Source organism: Lactuca saligna, chromosome 4, assembly GCF_052625555.1.
Source record: "Lactuca saligna cultivar CGN05327 chromosome 4, ASM5262555v1, whole genome shotgun sequence".
NCBI classification, from domain to species: Eukaryota; Viridiplantae; Streptophyta; class Magnoliopsida; order Asterales; family Asteraceae; genus Lactuca; species Lactuca saligna.
In genome coordinates, this window is record NC_136420.1 from 293,231,976 (window position 1) to 293,249,806 (window position 17,831).

The following is a 17,831-nucleotide window of genomic DNA, read 5'->3' on the forward strand; positions in this document are numbered from 1 at the left end:
CAGGGTGCGGTGGAAATTGCAGTGGTAGTGGTGATAGGTGAGTGAGACAGAGTGAGGCGTTGGAAAAAATTATTTGATATCGAAACAGATTTTGGCATAGAAAACTGTACCTCATGGTTCGTTGCTAGTGGTTCTGAGACTGGAGGTTGGTGCGAAGACTCAACAACATCATCTTCTTTGGTGCGAACTTGCCCACTAGTACGTAGATTAGAAGCAATATTGGAGTCCGAAGCCTCATCTGCACTAGGTGTAGGTGTCCTTGGTTTTCGAGCAACCTTCTTAATCTTTTTCTTTTTTAGTGTTTGGGCTGGTTCAGAGGGACCAACTTTTGCAGCTCGTTTCTATCCTTCCTTCTTTGGTTTGTCATCTTTGTTGATGATCGATTGCATCTCAACAGTTAATGGACGAAAGCCTAAAACTTGAATTTTTCTATATTCTTCGAGGATGTTGCTTGCTGCAGGCACATCGCGAAACATGGCTTCATGAATTGAGCCAACAAAGGAGAATATGGAGTTTTCATCCGGAATGATGTTTGTTGTGTGAAAATTTGAAATCGCTGCCATCATAGAGTCTTGCTTTAATGGAACATGAAGTTTCTCAATTGATCACTGAACTATGCTTATCCAGAAGCGAGCATAGGAAATTTCACTGTTTTAAGTTGTAGAATGAGTACTTTGGACCAATTGAGCCCATAGAACTATGCCAAAATCAAGGTTTAGTCTAGTGTAGATTCCATACATAAAGGTCATAAACAGTTTGCTTGCACAATCTGACCCTGTCACATGCTCAAAAAAAACTCTTGAAAAGTAGGGTAAAAAGACCATTCGATTGTGGTGGTAGATTTGGTTTTCTAAATTTGGAGATGGCAGTTAGTCTTTCCTTGTACCCCATCTAGTAAAACATCTCCAAGATAATTGATTTGGAGATAGATTCGCGATCAATCAGATCGTCTCGTTGAGCAAGTATTCCTCCTTTTTTATAGCTGGCAGTCGAGTAGGCTTTTGACAGTAGAGTCATGCGAACAATCTCCGATCTAGTCAAAGCAATGGCCAGTGGAGAGTATTTCAAACATTCAACAATGTGAAGAAGATAGCTATCAGAATTGAGTGGATCCAGATCGAGAATCAAGTTTTGGACTGCCTTGATGTTGAGAATTGAAGGCTATGCTGATTGTTCTTGAATGGAAGGGGTTTTAGAAGAGCCTGCAATTGATGCTTGTTGGAGAAGGTGATGGACAGAAGAGAGAAAAATCGCCTGAAAGGTTTTGAACTCTTGTGACAGTGGTAAATAATAGTGAATCATTGAAAACTCTTTATACTATTAACCAGAAGAGAGAAGATAGGGTGACGATTGCGTTTTTAATTCTAAAACGTCGGCTAAAAAGGCATGATTTGACAATTGTTATGCCAAAAAAGTGTCTCAGGTGTTGGAAAAGCATGCGTCATTTCAAATTTCATGCGCTCAAATGAAATCTTATCCATGAAACATTGTCGCGTCAATTTCACCCTTTTGCAACTGATTTAGTTTCTGTGTTTCACAATGAATCTTGATAAGCCCTTTCACATTTATTGTCATCAAATGTTCTGCGTACTTGAAACCAGTCATAAGTACCACGGACCAAACTTTGGAAATCACAAGGATCTTTGTGCAAGAGAGTGCCAAAGATAAAGAAATAAATCAAAGTTATTAATTGGGATTCTAGTGATGTCGTATTAAGAAACGAAGCAGTGGATCCAGGGCAAAGATCTCTTTCTTAGAAGTCAATAGAGACTAAGAAGTTTATGTGTGGTTTCCTGTTGGACTACGATCATCTGTTTATTAAGAAACATTGAAAACCATCTTTCATAAAGCTTATAGGGTGGCTTCAACTCCAACCAAACTCCAAAAGTTGATATAAGTACGAATGTTCGGATGAAGTACTTGTTTGACCGGTGTAGTCATTTGAACAAGTAGCTTTGGAATTTATTTTAAGAGTGACTAGGATATATTTAGAAATCTCGAGAAAAGTTAAAAACTGGATCTTTTAGGAAGAAACGTCTTAGGAATAGAACATTTCATCAATATCTCGCAAAATAAAAAGAGATTTCTTGGTACAGACAACGAAAGTGGACATTTGTTAATTCGTTGGTGAAAAATCTAGAACATTTAATTGTTCACCGTAAATTCGTAATAATGTGTTGAATTTTGGGTTTCACTCAATTTGTGGTGATAACATATTTAAGATCATAAATATAGAAGTTGTGTAACCATAAACCTCAGTGGTAATTTTTGAGTGTCTCAAAAATTACATTAGTGAATGCGAAAGTGATGGAGAAGTAGTGGGAGGTGGTTCCAAAGAAATAGTATACCTCTGCTATGCGAAAGTGACCAAGTAGTGAACTTTTAACTCATAATGAGAAGAGTAATGTATCTCGAGACTTATGCGAATGGACAGCCTAATTATGAAGAAACGATTGGTGTTATCAAATCATTAAGGCTTCAACATAGAGTCATTGAGTCTTCAGACAATATGCAACAACATGCTTCTAGGGACACTTAACTAGTATATAGATTAGAGAATTTATACCTATCCCAGCATTCGTAATTGAGATTGCAAAGATACGTACCTTCAAATCAGCTCAATTGTCTAATATTTTTGATATTTTCAATTTTCATAACAAGAAATACGTACAAACATATAGAAAATATTATTGTAATTTTAATTTTTCTAAAAAAGAAATAAAACAGGAATGAAATATTTTTGGATTTTTGATTTTTCTAAAAAGCAAATAAATACTAAAAGACACACTATACATAAGGATACATGAAGCTCCGAACTACGAATGAACAGTGGACTACGAGTTACTACGAGCATTCACACCAATTCGCAGGATTAAAAGATGACTATGAATTACTGCGAGCGTTCACACCAATTCGCAGGACACTCAAACCTCTGCGAGCGTTCACTGAGGTATCATTTCCCAAGGATTTCCTTGGAACTTGGAAAACTTGATATTCGGACAACTAGCTGTTAAATACATCAATGATCCTATCATCTAACAATAAAGAGTCATATCAGCAGTTGGTTTATCCAGAGACGGTGTTATTTATGTTCCAAATGCCATTAGATGCATCACCTTTGAATCTCCCACCATTCCAAACTTAGCAAGCAATGACTTCGTATACGCCTCCTGGTTGATAAAGATACCTTCTTGACTTTGTCTTACATTCAAACCAAGGAAAAAGTTAATCGGACCCATGGAGCTCATCTCAAATTTAGTCTCCATTAACTTTCGGAACTCGACTGTTAAGTTGGGGTTAGTTGACCCGAAAATGATGTCATCGACATAAATGTGGACAATCATCAAGTGGTCACCATCTTTCTTGTGAAAGAAGGTTAGGTTGACCGATCCCTGTTTAAATGTAGCCTGTTTTAGAAAACGAGTCAGAGCTTTGTACGAGGCCCTTGGAGCTTGCTTTAGACCATAGACCACTTTGTCTATAATGTAGCAGTGGTTGGGATACTTTTCCTTTATAAACCTAGGTGGTTGCTCCACATAAACTGTCTCTTCTAGCTCCCCATTCAAAAAGGCACACTTGACGTCCATCAAATATACCTCAAAGTTCTTATGTATTGCGTATGCCAGAAAGATGTGAACAGATTCTAACCTAGCAATAGGTGCGAAGGTCTCTTCGTAGTCGATGCCTTCTTCCTGGAAATATCCCTTTTCTACGAGTCGCCCCTTATTTCTTATCACATTGCCTTCCTTATCCAGCTTGTTGTGAAATACCTATTTAAGACCAACAACGGATGCATCTTTTGGAGTGGGAATAAGTCTCCAGAGCTTGTTTTTTTCGAATTTATTGAGCTCCCCTGCATTGCTTGCACCCAATCAGAGTGATCAAGAGCAATTTAAACATTTTTAGGTTCAATTTTGGAGATAAACGACTTGAACATGGAAAATTTCACTTTAGAGAATAGTGCAGTTCACTTCGCCTTTTGTTGAGCTCTCGTAAGAACACCTAAAGACGAATCTCCCATGACTTGAGTTTTCGGATGATCTTTGGTCCATTTACTAATGGAGGGTAATTTGTATTATATGATGGATCCAATTATGCATTGACTTCTTTAAACCCTAATTGTACATCCAAATCTTCATTCGTATTTCCATTCTACCCCTTGAATGATGTATGAATATCATCTTCATAATTCAGATTCTCCCTCTAGAAAGGTGACCCTAAGATGAATTCATGGATTTTGTTCTCCCCCTAAATAGGTGTATCAGATAAGGAGGTTGAATTTGTTGGGTTTTGAGCATTCTAACACTCCTATGGTGTACATGCAACCCTATAAACCTTGGATCTATGTTTTCTCTATTATACATGCAAATAAGAACTTTCCAAGGCTTTAATCCTAACTAGCATATTATGAAGATCTCATACTACAAAGTACTAGTTAGATGACATACCTTTTGATGTAGCTTGATGTCTTCAAGCTTTAAGAGCTTAGCCCCAATAGTGTGGAAGCCTCAAGTGGAATCACAAATCACCAAAACACCTTGGAAGACTTTAGAGAATATGGATACTTGGTTCTCACTAGTGAAATCGGCTAGCCCTTCATAGTGTACCCACACTAGTGCCAATTTCACCAACCAATGACATCTTTATATAGTATGGAGACTAGGGTTAAACCCATGACCTTTCATTTCATATGATCCATGGGTTAAACACTCCATGGACTATCCATGAAAGCTTAGCCCAACCTAAATGAACTTGGCCCATTCCATATATATATATATATATATATATATATATATATATATATATATATATATATATATATATATATATATATAAGAGTCCATATTTAATTAGTTCATTTTTGATCACTTAATTAATTCTAAATTAATTCTTGATCAATACTAATTAAATAATATGATTCCATATTAATATATTAGAACTTATAATATATTAATATTAATCATAAATATACTATTCTCAAAAGACTATCCATATAAATTGTGTTGGTGAAGTGCAACCCAAATGGACCATGCCGGGTCGGGTCAAGTACATACCAAATATGGTTATGGATTTAGACATTAATCCAACAAAATTAACCCTCCCCATGCGATGTAACATTCGCATCTATAGGTTGAATTGGAGCTTCATTATATTTCGTAATAGTGTGTTCCTGTTCCATTTATTTTGCAACACCATCAATTGTTTTCTTCAATTCATCTTCCTTATTGTATGCTACTTTGGAATCTGAGGATATTTCCTTTTCAGGTTCGGTGAATAGGTTCATGAACTCCTCGTAAAGATTGGATAGTGGGATGCTAGCAGGATTCGGTTTAGGAAAGATCTCCTATGTTGGACTGTCATTCTTCTGAAACGTCTTCATATAATTATCGTCGAACGTAACATAATAGGTTTATTCAATCCTTTTGGACCTTTTGTTGAGAACCCAATATGTGTTAGAAGTTATAGAATACCCTAGGAAGGTACCTTCGTCATCCATCACATTGAAGTTGTTCCTTTGTTCCTTCGAGTTGAAGATAAAGCACCTAGAACCAAAAATATGGAAAAAATTGACATTACATTTTCGATTATTTATAATTTCCTATGGGGTGACAGAGAATTGATTATTGAGGATGGATCAGTTTTGGGTAAAGCAAGCAGTTCCAATCGCATCCGCCCAGAAGTAAAGTGGGAAATTTGCAAATGACAGCATGGTCCTCGCAGCTTCGCACAATGAGCGGTTTCGTATTTCAACTACCCCATTTTTTTGAGGAGTATAAGGAGCTGAAAAATTATGAGTTACTCCTTTCACAGTCAGTAATTCTTCAAACGCTTGGCTTTTAAATTCCAAACCTTTGTTACTACGAACATTACAAACCGGCTTTCACTGTTGAACCTCTATCTGCTTTTTGAAGTCCTTGAGCTTAGGAGTGGTTTCTGATTTCTGTTTAATAAAGTATACCCAAGTGAATCTGGAAAAATCATCTACAATAACGAGAATATATCTATTACCACCAATGCTTTGAATTTTAAAAGGACCACAAAGGTCTATATGCAAGAGTTTAATTGGTTCAACGACTTTCATGTTCACAATTGTTTGATAACTCTTACTGCTTTATTTTCCCATTTTGCAGGCTGCACAAAGATGTTCTTTGTCAAATTTTAGGAGTGGTAATCCTCGCACATGATCACCAAGAACAAGATTGTTTATATCTTTAAAATTGAGATGCGAGAGTCTCCTGTGCCATAGCCAGCTATCATCAGTGGAAGCTTTCACAAGTAACAAATTGTTGGCTTCCCTTTGATGGGATTCAGATTAAGCGGACACATTTTGACTTTGCGTTTTGATTTCAGGAGCACAGTTTTGGACATCTTTTTTATTATCTCCAATCCTTCATCGTTAAATGAAAATTTAATTCCTATTCCCACCACCAACTACAAAACACTAATAAGTTTGTGTTGCAGTCCATCCACTTACGCGACCTTGTGAATTGAAAACTCTCCATTGGTTATCATCCCATAAATTTTGATTTCACCAAGTGAATTGTTGCCATATTTCACTCTACCTCCATCCTTTAGTGCTCTGAACTCATAGTTACTCCTTCGTACAAGTCATGTGACACGAGCAACCACTGTCGATGTACCATTCAGAGTCAAACTGATCATCACGTATTACCTGCAAAAGTTAAGCAAATTTAGGAACCCAAAGTTGTTTGGGCCCTCGTGAGTTTTTCACTTGAAAAGAAATAGCAATATCAACCAGATAAGTTCATTTTATTAAGGTTGTTTTATCTTTCTTTGTGATCTGAAAAACAGTAATCCTATTGTCTTTTAAGTTCGTATCCTTGGAGGATAGATTTTTTTGTTTATTTTGGATTTTTTGTTTTACAATCATTTTCTCAACAATCTTAGGATTAGTTTCGAATCTTTTTAGAGGACCCTTAGGCTCCGAAGCTATCTTTCCTTTGCCTTTGACATCATGTGAAGTCTTAGTTGAATGCAAAATTTTCATATTATGAGAAAATTGAGAGTTGGTTTTCTGCACAGGTTTTGCATGATTTGGAAAATATGTTTTTGAAAAGCTTTTTGATTCAAGACCTGTGGAGTATGATTTTGTTGAAAATTCTTAGGTTTTGCAGATGAAGTGACTTTCACATTTGGATTGACTTTTTGTCTATGAACGAAGTTGGGATTCTTGGACTGGCAGAACTGCTTTCTTTCCTTGAGATTTTTGTTGTATCTAGCATTCCTTTGGCGTTTTTGAGCTGCGAACTGCTCAAAGGATTTATGAATACTAGCCCTAGGTGTTAAATACATTAGAGACCCTATCATTTATCGATAGAGTGTCATATTAACAGCCGATTTCTCTAAGGATGGTGTTAGCTTCGTTCCAAATGCCATAGGAACTTTCACTTTGGAATCTCCCATCATACCAAACTTAGTTAGCAAGGTCTTTGTGTAAGCTTCCTGATTGATAAATATGCCTTTGGGTCCCTGTCTAATATTCAAGCCAAGGAAAAAGTTAATAGAATCCATTGAACTCATTTCAAACTTAGTCTCCATCAACTTCCTGAATCCAGCAGTTAAGCTAGGATTTTTGGAACCAAAGATGATATCATCGACGTAAATTTGAACAATCATTAAGTGGTTACCTTCTTTCTTGCGAAAGAAGGAGCTTGCTTCAGACTATAGACTGCTTTTTCAAGAATATAACAATGATCAGGATACCTTTCATTCACGAAACTCGGTGGTTGCTCAACATATACTGTCTCCTCTACTTCTCCATTTAAGAAGGCACACTTGACATCCATTTGAAACACTTCAAAATTTTTGTGTGCAACATATGCCAGAAAGATTCTAACCGATTCCAACCTTTCTACTAGAGCGAAAGTCTCTTCGTAGTCAATTCCTTCTTCTTGACAATATCCCTTTACAACCAACCGAGCCTTTTTGCGAATTACATTTCCCTCTTTGTCCATCTTGTTTCTGAAAACCCATTTTAACCCAACTACCGATGCATCTTTTGGTGTGGGGATTAGTCTCAAAACCCGGTTTCGCTCAAATTCATTAAGTTCATCTTGCATAGCTTGAACCCAGTCAGAATGGTCAAGTGCAATATTGACCGTTTTCGGTTCTATTTTTGAGACAAACGAATTAAACATGCAAAACTCTACTTGAGAGAGTAGAGCAGTTTGGTTCGCTTTTATTGGAGACCGAGTCAAAACACCCTCACATTATTCACCAATTACTTGAGTTTTTGGATGATCCCTTGTCCATTTAGTGAGAGGAGGATAGTTTGGATCATAGGAAGGATCAAATTATGTATTTATTTCTTCCTGAAATTCTGATTGAGAGTATTTGTCATTTGCTTGATTATTCTTCCCCTTAAATGGCGAGATAATCTCAACATCGGGTTCAGAATGCTCCCCCTCGGTTGGACATTCATGGTTAGAAGTTGGATTCTCCTTCTCGAATGATGAGACGTTTTCACCCTCAGGGTTAGATTGATCCCCCTCGAATGGGACATCATGGGTTTTTGTTGGCGATGAAGTTTCCTCCTGGAATGTATGACTATCTTTTGTAGGTTCGCTTGGACCATGCTATTCAGTTGGTTCCTGATGTTCATTTGACAAAAAAAAATTTGCTGCTTCGTTGATAATTTTCTTCCAGTTATCGATCTTGTTTCCAGCAGCCTTCATTTCAGACTGAATTGCTCGTTCTGGTTCATAAAAAAGCAACATGTATTCATCAAATAGATTGGAAATAGGAACCGAGACATGACCTGATTTTGGAAAGATTTCCTCCAATGGATCAATGATTGATTGAAGCTTCTTTTCGTAACTATCATCAAAGGTGACATAATAGGTTTCCTCAATTTTCTTTGAACGTTTATTTAGAACCCTATATGCATTTGAGTTTAGGGAGTAACCAAAAAAGATCCCTTCATCATCCTTTACATCGAACTTGTTTCAATTCTCTTTGGAATTGAAAATAAGGCATCTTGAACCGAACACATGGAAGAACTTGACATTAGGCTTGCGATTATTCAAGATTTCGTATGGAGTGATAGAGAACCGCTTATTGAGGAAGGATCCGTTATGGGTATAACAGGCTGTAGCGATTGCATCATCCCATAAGTACAAAGGTAAGGATGTGAAGCTAAGCATGGTTCGGGTTGCTTCAGACAGAGAGCGGTTTCTCCTTTCAACTATGTCATTCTGTTGTGGAGTGTAGGGAGCACAGAAGTTGTAAGACACCCCCTTATTAAAAAGAAATTCTTCAAACTGTTGATTCTTGAATTCCAACCCATTGTCACTTCTTATATTCCTGACCATCTTTCGTAATTGAAGTTCCACTTGCTTTATAAATGCCTTGAGCTTTAGAGTCGCTTTGTTCTTCTGTTTAAGAAAGAAAATCCAAGTGAAACGTGAAAAGTCATCAACAATTACCAATATGTACTTACTACCACCAACGCTTTCTATTGATGAAGGACCACACAAGTCGATGTGTAGAATTTGAAGAGGTTCGATGATCTTTGTGTTGATACGAGTTGGATGACTCTATCGACTTTGCTTTCCCATCTCACATGCATCGCACTAGTGTTCCTTATCAAATTTGAGAAGCGGAAGTCCTCGTACATGATCACCAATAACCAGCTTGTTGATATCCTTGAAGTTGAAATAGGAGAGCCTTCGGTGCCATAGCCAACTTTCGTTAGAGTGCGCTTTTGTTAGAAGGCATACTGTTGGCTTTCCTTGAATTGGATTGAGATTAAGAGGGTACATCTCTCCCTTTTGCTTGGACTTTTACAGAACAATCTTCTTCTTCTTTTCAATAATCTCTAAACCTTCATCATCGAACAAAACCTTTAAGCTAGTTCCCGCAACAAGTTGAGAGACACTAATTAGGTTGTGCTACAATTCCTCCACATATGCTACCTTCCTGATTGAGAATTCCCCGTTTACGATCATTTCATAGCTTTTGATCGTTCCATATGAATTATTCCCATATTTGACACATCCACCATCCTTAAGGGCCCGAAAATCCCTCAGCTCTTCCCTCCTTCCTGTCATGTGACGTGAGCAGCCACTATCAATTTACCATTCGTCGTCGAACTTCTCTTCACTTATAACCAGCAAAAATTAAGCAGATTTAGGAACCCAAAGTTTCTTGGGTCCTTGTGAGCCTTTTACAAGACAAGGAATAGCAATAGAAAGATCAACCAAATATGTTCTTTTTATTAAAGTGGTTTCATCTTTTCTTTTAATGGTGAATACTTTGATTTTATTGCTTTCCACTTTCGGTTTATTTGGATCCAATTGTTTATTTTCATTTTGATTCTCATTAGGCTTTTGATTCTTAGGGTTAGTTATTGTCTTCTTGGCATGAGCTTCACAATCAGAGACTTGCTTGTCTTTTCCTTTGATTTCCTTGAATGGGTTCTGCTTCGGTTGTTGATGAAGGTATTGGGGTTTAGAACCGAAATTGGTATTTCTGTTCTTATCATTGCTGGATTCGACACGAACAGTACTCCTTTGGTTCGTTTTACTGCATGATTGATAGTGAGTGCATGGACTTTTGCTTGCATAAGGCCTTTCTTTCGCCTGAGAATTCAAAATTTTATGAACATGATTGGCATTTTGAGAATTCCAAAATTGTTTCCTCTCTTTGAGATTTTTTTGGTACCTTCTGTTCCTTTGATGTGTTTGCTCAACAAGTTGTTTTTGAGACTTGTGAATATTTGCTTTTGGTTTCGGTTTCTCTTTACTTGCTTTGCTTAGAGATGATTTAGTTGAACCCTTTACTGGTTCGCTTTGAATTTATTTAGTACCGCTTGTACTTGGCTTATCAAAGCTTGAAGGCTTGTTAAGTGGCTCAGCCACATATCTACCTTTGACTCTCCATGAGGTTTGCTCTGAAAGACCCGCTATTTCGTCTGCATTGTCAATGGGGGCCGACCAGATAAAGTTGTCACACCCATCAGCGTTGTCTTCATCCACCAACGAAGTTAGCTCCACTATTTGCTTTTTGGTAACTTCGGTAGTAGCATACACTTGATTCAGTACTGTCTGCACCTTATGATATACAACTGCTTTTTCTCTAAGGACTTTGGACTTGTTTTTGGACATACGAGCAAACTCAACTGAGTTTTCAGATATAAGTGGCTTTGTTGGTTCGGGTTCGCTTTTGAGGAATTCAGAACACTCATATCGGTGTCCTCATCAAATTAAGAAGAATTTTCCACATTCATTTTGTGTTTAGAATTTAATTTGGTATTCAATGAGTCAAACTTTTGCATGGTTTCGGTCTTTATGTCCAACTTGTCATTTTTGTCCAACAAATTCCTAAGCATGTCCTTATGATCTTTGGATTTTATAAAGGACTCAATATTGTCCAGACCTATCCTATAAGCATCTGAAACCTCATCTGATGATACGATTGATTCACAGTTCTAACAATCTACATCTACTTTATCTTCCTTAAATTCAAGAAATGGCAAGATCATTTTGTGAACCTTTTGCCAATATCACAATTTAAGTGCAACTGAGTAATATTAGTGTAAAGACATTTAGCTATTAAACAAAAAATATTGTGTTGTTTTAAAAGCTTTAAATTGTCTCGCTGTAAATAAATCAGCTCATCTCTCATCCTAACTAACTCTAACTCCATCTTCTCGATCTACATTCTTCGCTCCTCACTCTTGGACGTTACCCTGCTAAGTTGATCGTAAAGGTTAGCATTTGTTAGGTGAGTTTGCATTAGGCTTCCACTTAAACTTGAAAACTTAAATTTTAATTTGTTTAATTCCTTTTCATAGTTTGTTACATGTATTTTAAGTGATTCGAGAATAGATTGTACATTATTGATCAACTGATCACAGTCGTTGATCCTTTCGCTCACAGGCTTGGCAGCAAAGGATTTATCTTCCTTCTGATTTGCTTCATTACACTCTCCTTCGCTTGTGTAGCCCCTCATTTGAGACGCTCCAGCAGTTACCTTCAAGCATTTCCCAGCAAACCCAACATTATCTTCTTTGGCCACAAATGCCCTTCCATGCGTTTGTTTACGCACTTCTTCATATTCAGAGTTTTTCAACCAGACTTCTACTCCACCGAATTCATCATCGACCATGTTCTCCTGCATAACCAAAACATTCATAGCTTTGTTAGAGGTTTTCTTCTTCTTTATCTCCTCCAGCTTGCGCATATGATATTCTTCATCATCATCACCCTCTTTCTTCTCTGAGAGCTTTCTCAACATGCAATCTTTGACAAAATGCTTTTTGTTATGGCAGAAGTTGCAATCGTATCCGGAGTCTCCCACAAGCTTGCTCTCCTTCTTCTATTCTTCTTCCTGAGGATTGTTTTTTATATCCTCTTTAGTCTTTTCTGAGCTATAGTTTCCCTGCCATTTTCGGTTCTTGGCGACAGGGAACTTCTTACGAGCACATCGCTTCGGGTTGGAAACCATCATTGCATATTCTTCGCTTGTCAGATCACACTCTAACATTTTTGAGTCTTCTTCATCCTCTTCCATATTCTTCGCTTTAGAGAGAAGGGCCAAGGATCCTATACCGGACACTACTTTCGCTTTTTTTGTCACAACACTTTCGTGAAATTTGAGAATACCCACCTTCACAGTTGACACTACAGCCATCCATTCGGGTCTTAAGCCATTCAAAAATGTGACCTTCTGTTCGATCACTTCTCTTCCAATGCCATGCTTGATCATTTTCTTAGAAGATGGTTGAAACGATTGAAAGCCTGAATGATTTTTCATCCGGTTTTTGTTGAAATGCACCGCACTCTGAAAGTAATAGAGTTTGGATGGAGTGTTACAGGTCTTCATCAGTTGAATATAACTCCTTGAGTCTATCCTAGATCTCTTCCGCTGTGGTGTATGGGCTAACCAGACGAAAGGTATCGGACTGCAAGGCGAACCTTATCATTCTCATGGATTTTACGTTACACAATAACTTGTCCTTTTCATCTTGAGGAATTTTGTCCACATCAGCTAGGAGTGTGTTGTACTCCTTTTGAGTCTTAATTGTTCTATTTGTTCCGGAATGAACAAATGAACCCAATGTTATCGCTTCTCAGATTAGATAATCATTGTCTTCAGATCCAACCACATAGTCTTCAAATTAATGTCTTCAAACTTCATATCTTGAGTGTATAGGATTGGAATCCTAGTTGTAGATCCAATGTTATTGGAGACATTGATCGGATTGGTTTGAGAATCATCATGAGACATGATGAACTTTTACAGATATCTGCAAGAATCAGACTTGTAAAGATTGAATTAAGGTTTTATGAAAAGCAAGAAATAATGTCGATGAAGAAATGACGACTCCTACAGATTCGATAAAAGCGGAAACCCTAAACAGATTCTTCCAACATAAGAGATGCGTATGAATTACACAGCCTCTTGCTCTGATACCAATTGATGAGAATTAATTCTATAAGATCGATAGATTCAACAGATATCAAGAAACGATAATAATCAATGACAAGCAATAAAACACACAGATAAATCAAATGTATGTCGAATGATTAATATGCTCCACCTTAGAAGAATTCAATGTGAATTGCTATTGTAGAAGTGTGCTAGGCTTACAATACTTGATCTCTAAAATAATAATAAAAAACATCTTGAATATAATGCATGCATGCACGGTATATATGTAAAACCTAAAACTAAACATGACTGGACATACCCAAACCGTGAGTACAAAATGGATCGAACTACCAAGGCTCAATGGTGCAACCCCTTAAACTCAACAGTTATTAAAAGTGGTAGTATTCATTTTTTTATATATAATTTTTGATATAACGTTATATATAGATCATCATAGCTTTGATGATCACTAATTTAAAACTATGATGTTTAATAAAATAATATGTTAACTATAGGTTTCCTTTACTACCATATTGATTTTTCAAAAAGAAATATTAAATAATAATTTGTTAAGAGTTATTATTTTAAGTATATATGCATAACTCATTGGCATTCTCCTGTTATATATATATATATATATATATATATATATATATATATATATATATATATATATATATATATATATATATATATATATATATATATATATATATATAGAGGGGACGGTTCACTTGAGAATAAAAAAAGTAAAGATCTTGAGATTAAACCTCAGCCACATATTTCGCATTTGCCGCTCTAATGCTCCAGCGTACCAGCAACAACGATATATGCTTAATCATAAATGATTATATGACAGAGAGGTATAATCATACATGATTATATATGTTTATACGTATATGCATAATCATAAATGATTATACATATATGTCTGTTCACACATTGAGTAATTATAAATGATTATTACGGTTAGTAGAGGTGACAGTGGTATAAGTAATGGACGTGATAATGGTGCGGTCGACTGGTGTCAGAGGTGGTGGTAGTGGTGGTGGTGGTGGCAGTGGCGGTTACGGTGGTGGGGATGGTGGCGGAGGAGAAAGGAATGTGTGACACTTTGTAATCATTTATGATTACACCAGACCTGCCGCGTTGGTACGACGAAGGGTTAGAACGGTAGATGTGAAATATGTGGCTGATATTGAATCTCGAGATCTCTATTTTATTTTTAATCTCAACGGAACCTACTTCTCTCTCTCATATATATATATATATATATATATATATATATATATATATATATATATATATATATATATATATATATATATATATATATATATATATATATATATATATATATATATATAACTCATTTAGATTGTTTTGTGAACCTAAACTAAAAACAATTTTTTCACAGTTTTAGCCGGTTTAGATTCCTATTAGGAATTATAACTTTACGTAGTTTATAAAGATTCTTTATTTAGCCCATTCAATTTCACATTCTGAATCGGAATTATATCTATATTCCACTTATATTAATTCACAAGAAAATAACCATTGGGGCCGATTTGTTTTCAACAATTTTTTGATCACCACATCTAAATTTAAGTAAAATTATTTGTGAATCTCGGTAATTTCATTTGTCGTTTTTTTTTTTTTTTTTTTTTTTTTTAAATTATTGGAACCAGCAATTTTATTAAAAGACAACCCCCTAACAAGAAGCTAGAGGGAGCCAAAGTTACAAAACAACATCAAAAATTACAAAAGCTAGAAAGAAGATTTAAGTGATTCCCCCAATACAAAGTTTTCTTTCCCATACCTATGTTTGATCCAAACATGGACCATTGATCTAACTCCTTCAAACACCAATTCTGAGGAGATGAATTTTGAGTTAAAGATTCTATCATTCCTTGCTCGCCATATACCCCATAGTGCCCCATATATGATTGAGAGTAATGTTGACTTGCGTTTTGGGCATTGCCAAGTCATTGCAATATAAGTTAACATCTCCTTTATACTAAAAAATATCATTGGTGTGATACCACACCAATCCCAAATCCGGTTCCATAGATCAACAACAAACGGGCATTTAAGGAACAAGTGGTCTGCTGATTCCATTCCGGAGACACAAGTACTGCATTGTAGAGAATGAACCTGTAGCCCCCTTTGATCAAGAGCACCCGCAATTGGAATGCACTCCATTCTTGCTCGCCATATAAAACAACTTACTTTGATTGGAATCCATTTGTTCCATTGAAATACACCATCTGGAATCATATGAACTGCACGATCAATCCTCACCCTTAAGGCTGCCACACAGAACTGATCATCAATTTGAAATTCAGATTCCTATCCAGTTTCTGCTTGATTTCTTCGGATAACATCATAGCCTGCAATATTCAATTTACCAAGAGTAATTTTACATGTATCGATATTTTTCCAAACACCAGTTAAATATCTAGACGCCATCTGAGATGGAAGCCACACATCGAGATTATGGATTTCGTGTATAATTCTCGCCCATAGTGCACTCCTCTCATGGAAGAATTTCCATCTCCATTTTGATAGTAACGCGAGGTTTAGTGCTTTAATGGATCCAAGGCCTAAACCACCCACCTCTTTTGGAGCTATTATTTTATTGCCACCCACCGTATTTTTGGAGTATTGTTAGGCCTTCCCTATATAAAGTTCCTCCTTATTCTCTCCAAGTTATCAATCACTCCTAAAGGGGCTGCAAAAATTGATAAAATAATAAGTGGGGAGGCTCCCCAAAACTGACTTTGCAAGTGTCACCCTCCCACCGAAGCTCAATGTCTTCGATTTCCACCCGGAGAGTTTATTGTTAAATTTTTCTATCACCGGCAACCAAGAGCTTTTACGGTTCGTGTTTGCTGCCATCGGAACTCCGAGATATGTGATTGGTAATGAGCACGACTCGCATCCCAACGGTGATGACCATCTATCAACCTCATGTGGATCCACATTAATGCCGAATACTTTCGATTTGTTGAAGTTAAAGCTTAGCCCGAATGATACTTGAAAACACTTGAGTATCCTAGTCAAATTTTTTATGTTTTGCTTTGACCACTCGCCAATAAATAAGGCGTCGTCGACATAGAATAGATGGGAGAGCTGGATATTGGAGTTAGGAATAGAGATTCCATGAAAAACTCCTTTTGACCCTGCTTCCTTTAACGCAATATTTAATCCCTCCATAGCTAAAATAAAGAGAAACGGTGATAGGGGATCTCCTTGCCTTACGCCTCTCTCTAGTTGGAATTCATCCGTTGGACATCCATTCACTAAAACCGATGCCTAGCTGATTCTAAGCATCCTTTTATCCAGACTCTCCATTTTATTCCAAAATTCATTTGTTACATCATCGAATCTAGGAATCTCCAGTTCACCGAGTCAAAGACCTTATTGAAGTCAGCTTTGAAGAGTAATATTTTTTTGTTGGTTTTCTTCCCTCATGGGCAAATCTCATTTACAATGAGGGGTCATTCCAAGATGTTTCATCCTTCAACAAAAGCCGTTTGCACTTCATCTATGCACTCCCCCATTACCGAACGGATTCTTGTTGTTAGTAGTTTTCAATTATTTTATATAAAGAACCGATTAAGCTGATTGGCCTATAGTCACCCAAGGAAATTAGATCTTTAACCTTCGACGCAAGTGTTATAAAAGATGAATTGCAACCAGGTGAAAAGATAGAAATATTGAAATAGCAAACTCTCATTTTATGTCGATATGAGTAGTTATTCGAAATCACATGTAAATTCGATTTGTCTTGATTATCGATCATTTATATAAATATTTATTAGTTATATTCATCCTCACATGTTAACCGCAATAACGTAGTCTAACAAATCAATAGCTAATAGATATTATATGATTTTTATACACGATGATGATTCACATTTACTATAACCATAAACATAGTTATATAAACAAGTAATTAGTGAATGTTTTTTTTTTTTAGAAAAAAAAAAGTCGAATGACCATTGCTATATGAGTTATAGTCTATAAAACTTGTAGATAATTCGGATTAACAATGTAAATTGATGTGAAGTCGACATGAAAATTTGAAGAAAAATAAATCATTTTTATATGTTTTTTATTTTGTTCTGTTCATTTCCTGTACGGCGTTTTATTGTTGTATATTTTTTACCATTGTTATTGATTTTTTTATTTTTTTTATTTGTCTCCTTAGTAGGTTATTAAATTCATATTTTTGATTTTCTCTTCGAATACATGACTATCGATATTTACATTTCATGTATCATTTTAATAGGATTCTTGATTTTATTTTTGTTATTTATGTTGTTAGGCTACAAAGAATAGTGACATTTTATGACTCCGACTTGGGGCTACCTAGGGTCCACCTCCCATGCCATTTTGATGTCATTGCAATGGAGAGAGAGAGAGAGAGAGAG

At 36.2% G+C, this 17,831-nt stretch overlaps 1 protein-coding gene across 1 annotated transcript; it reads right to left on the reverse strand.

Annotated features, from left to right (window-relative positions):
- Positions 1-15,162: 15,162 nt before the first annotated feature.
- LOC145040777 (uncharacterized) lies at positions 15,163-15,864 on the reverse strand. The gene is made up of 2 exons (XM_078988673.1): positions 15,804-15,864; positions 15,163-15,704 (listed from the first exon to the last, which is right to left on the reverse strand). Exons 1-2 carry the CDS (start codon positions 15,862-15,864, stop codon positions 15,163-15,165), a joined length of 603 nt encoding a protein of 200 aa, XP_078844799.1.
- Positions 15,865-17,831: the final 1,967 nt, after the last annotated feature.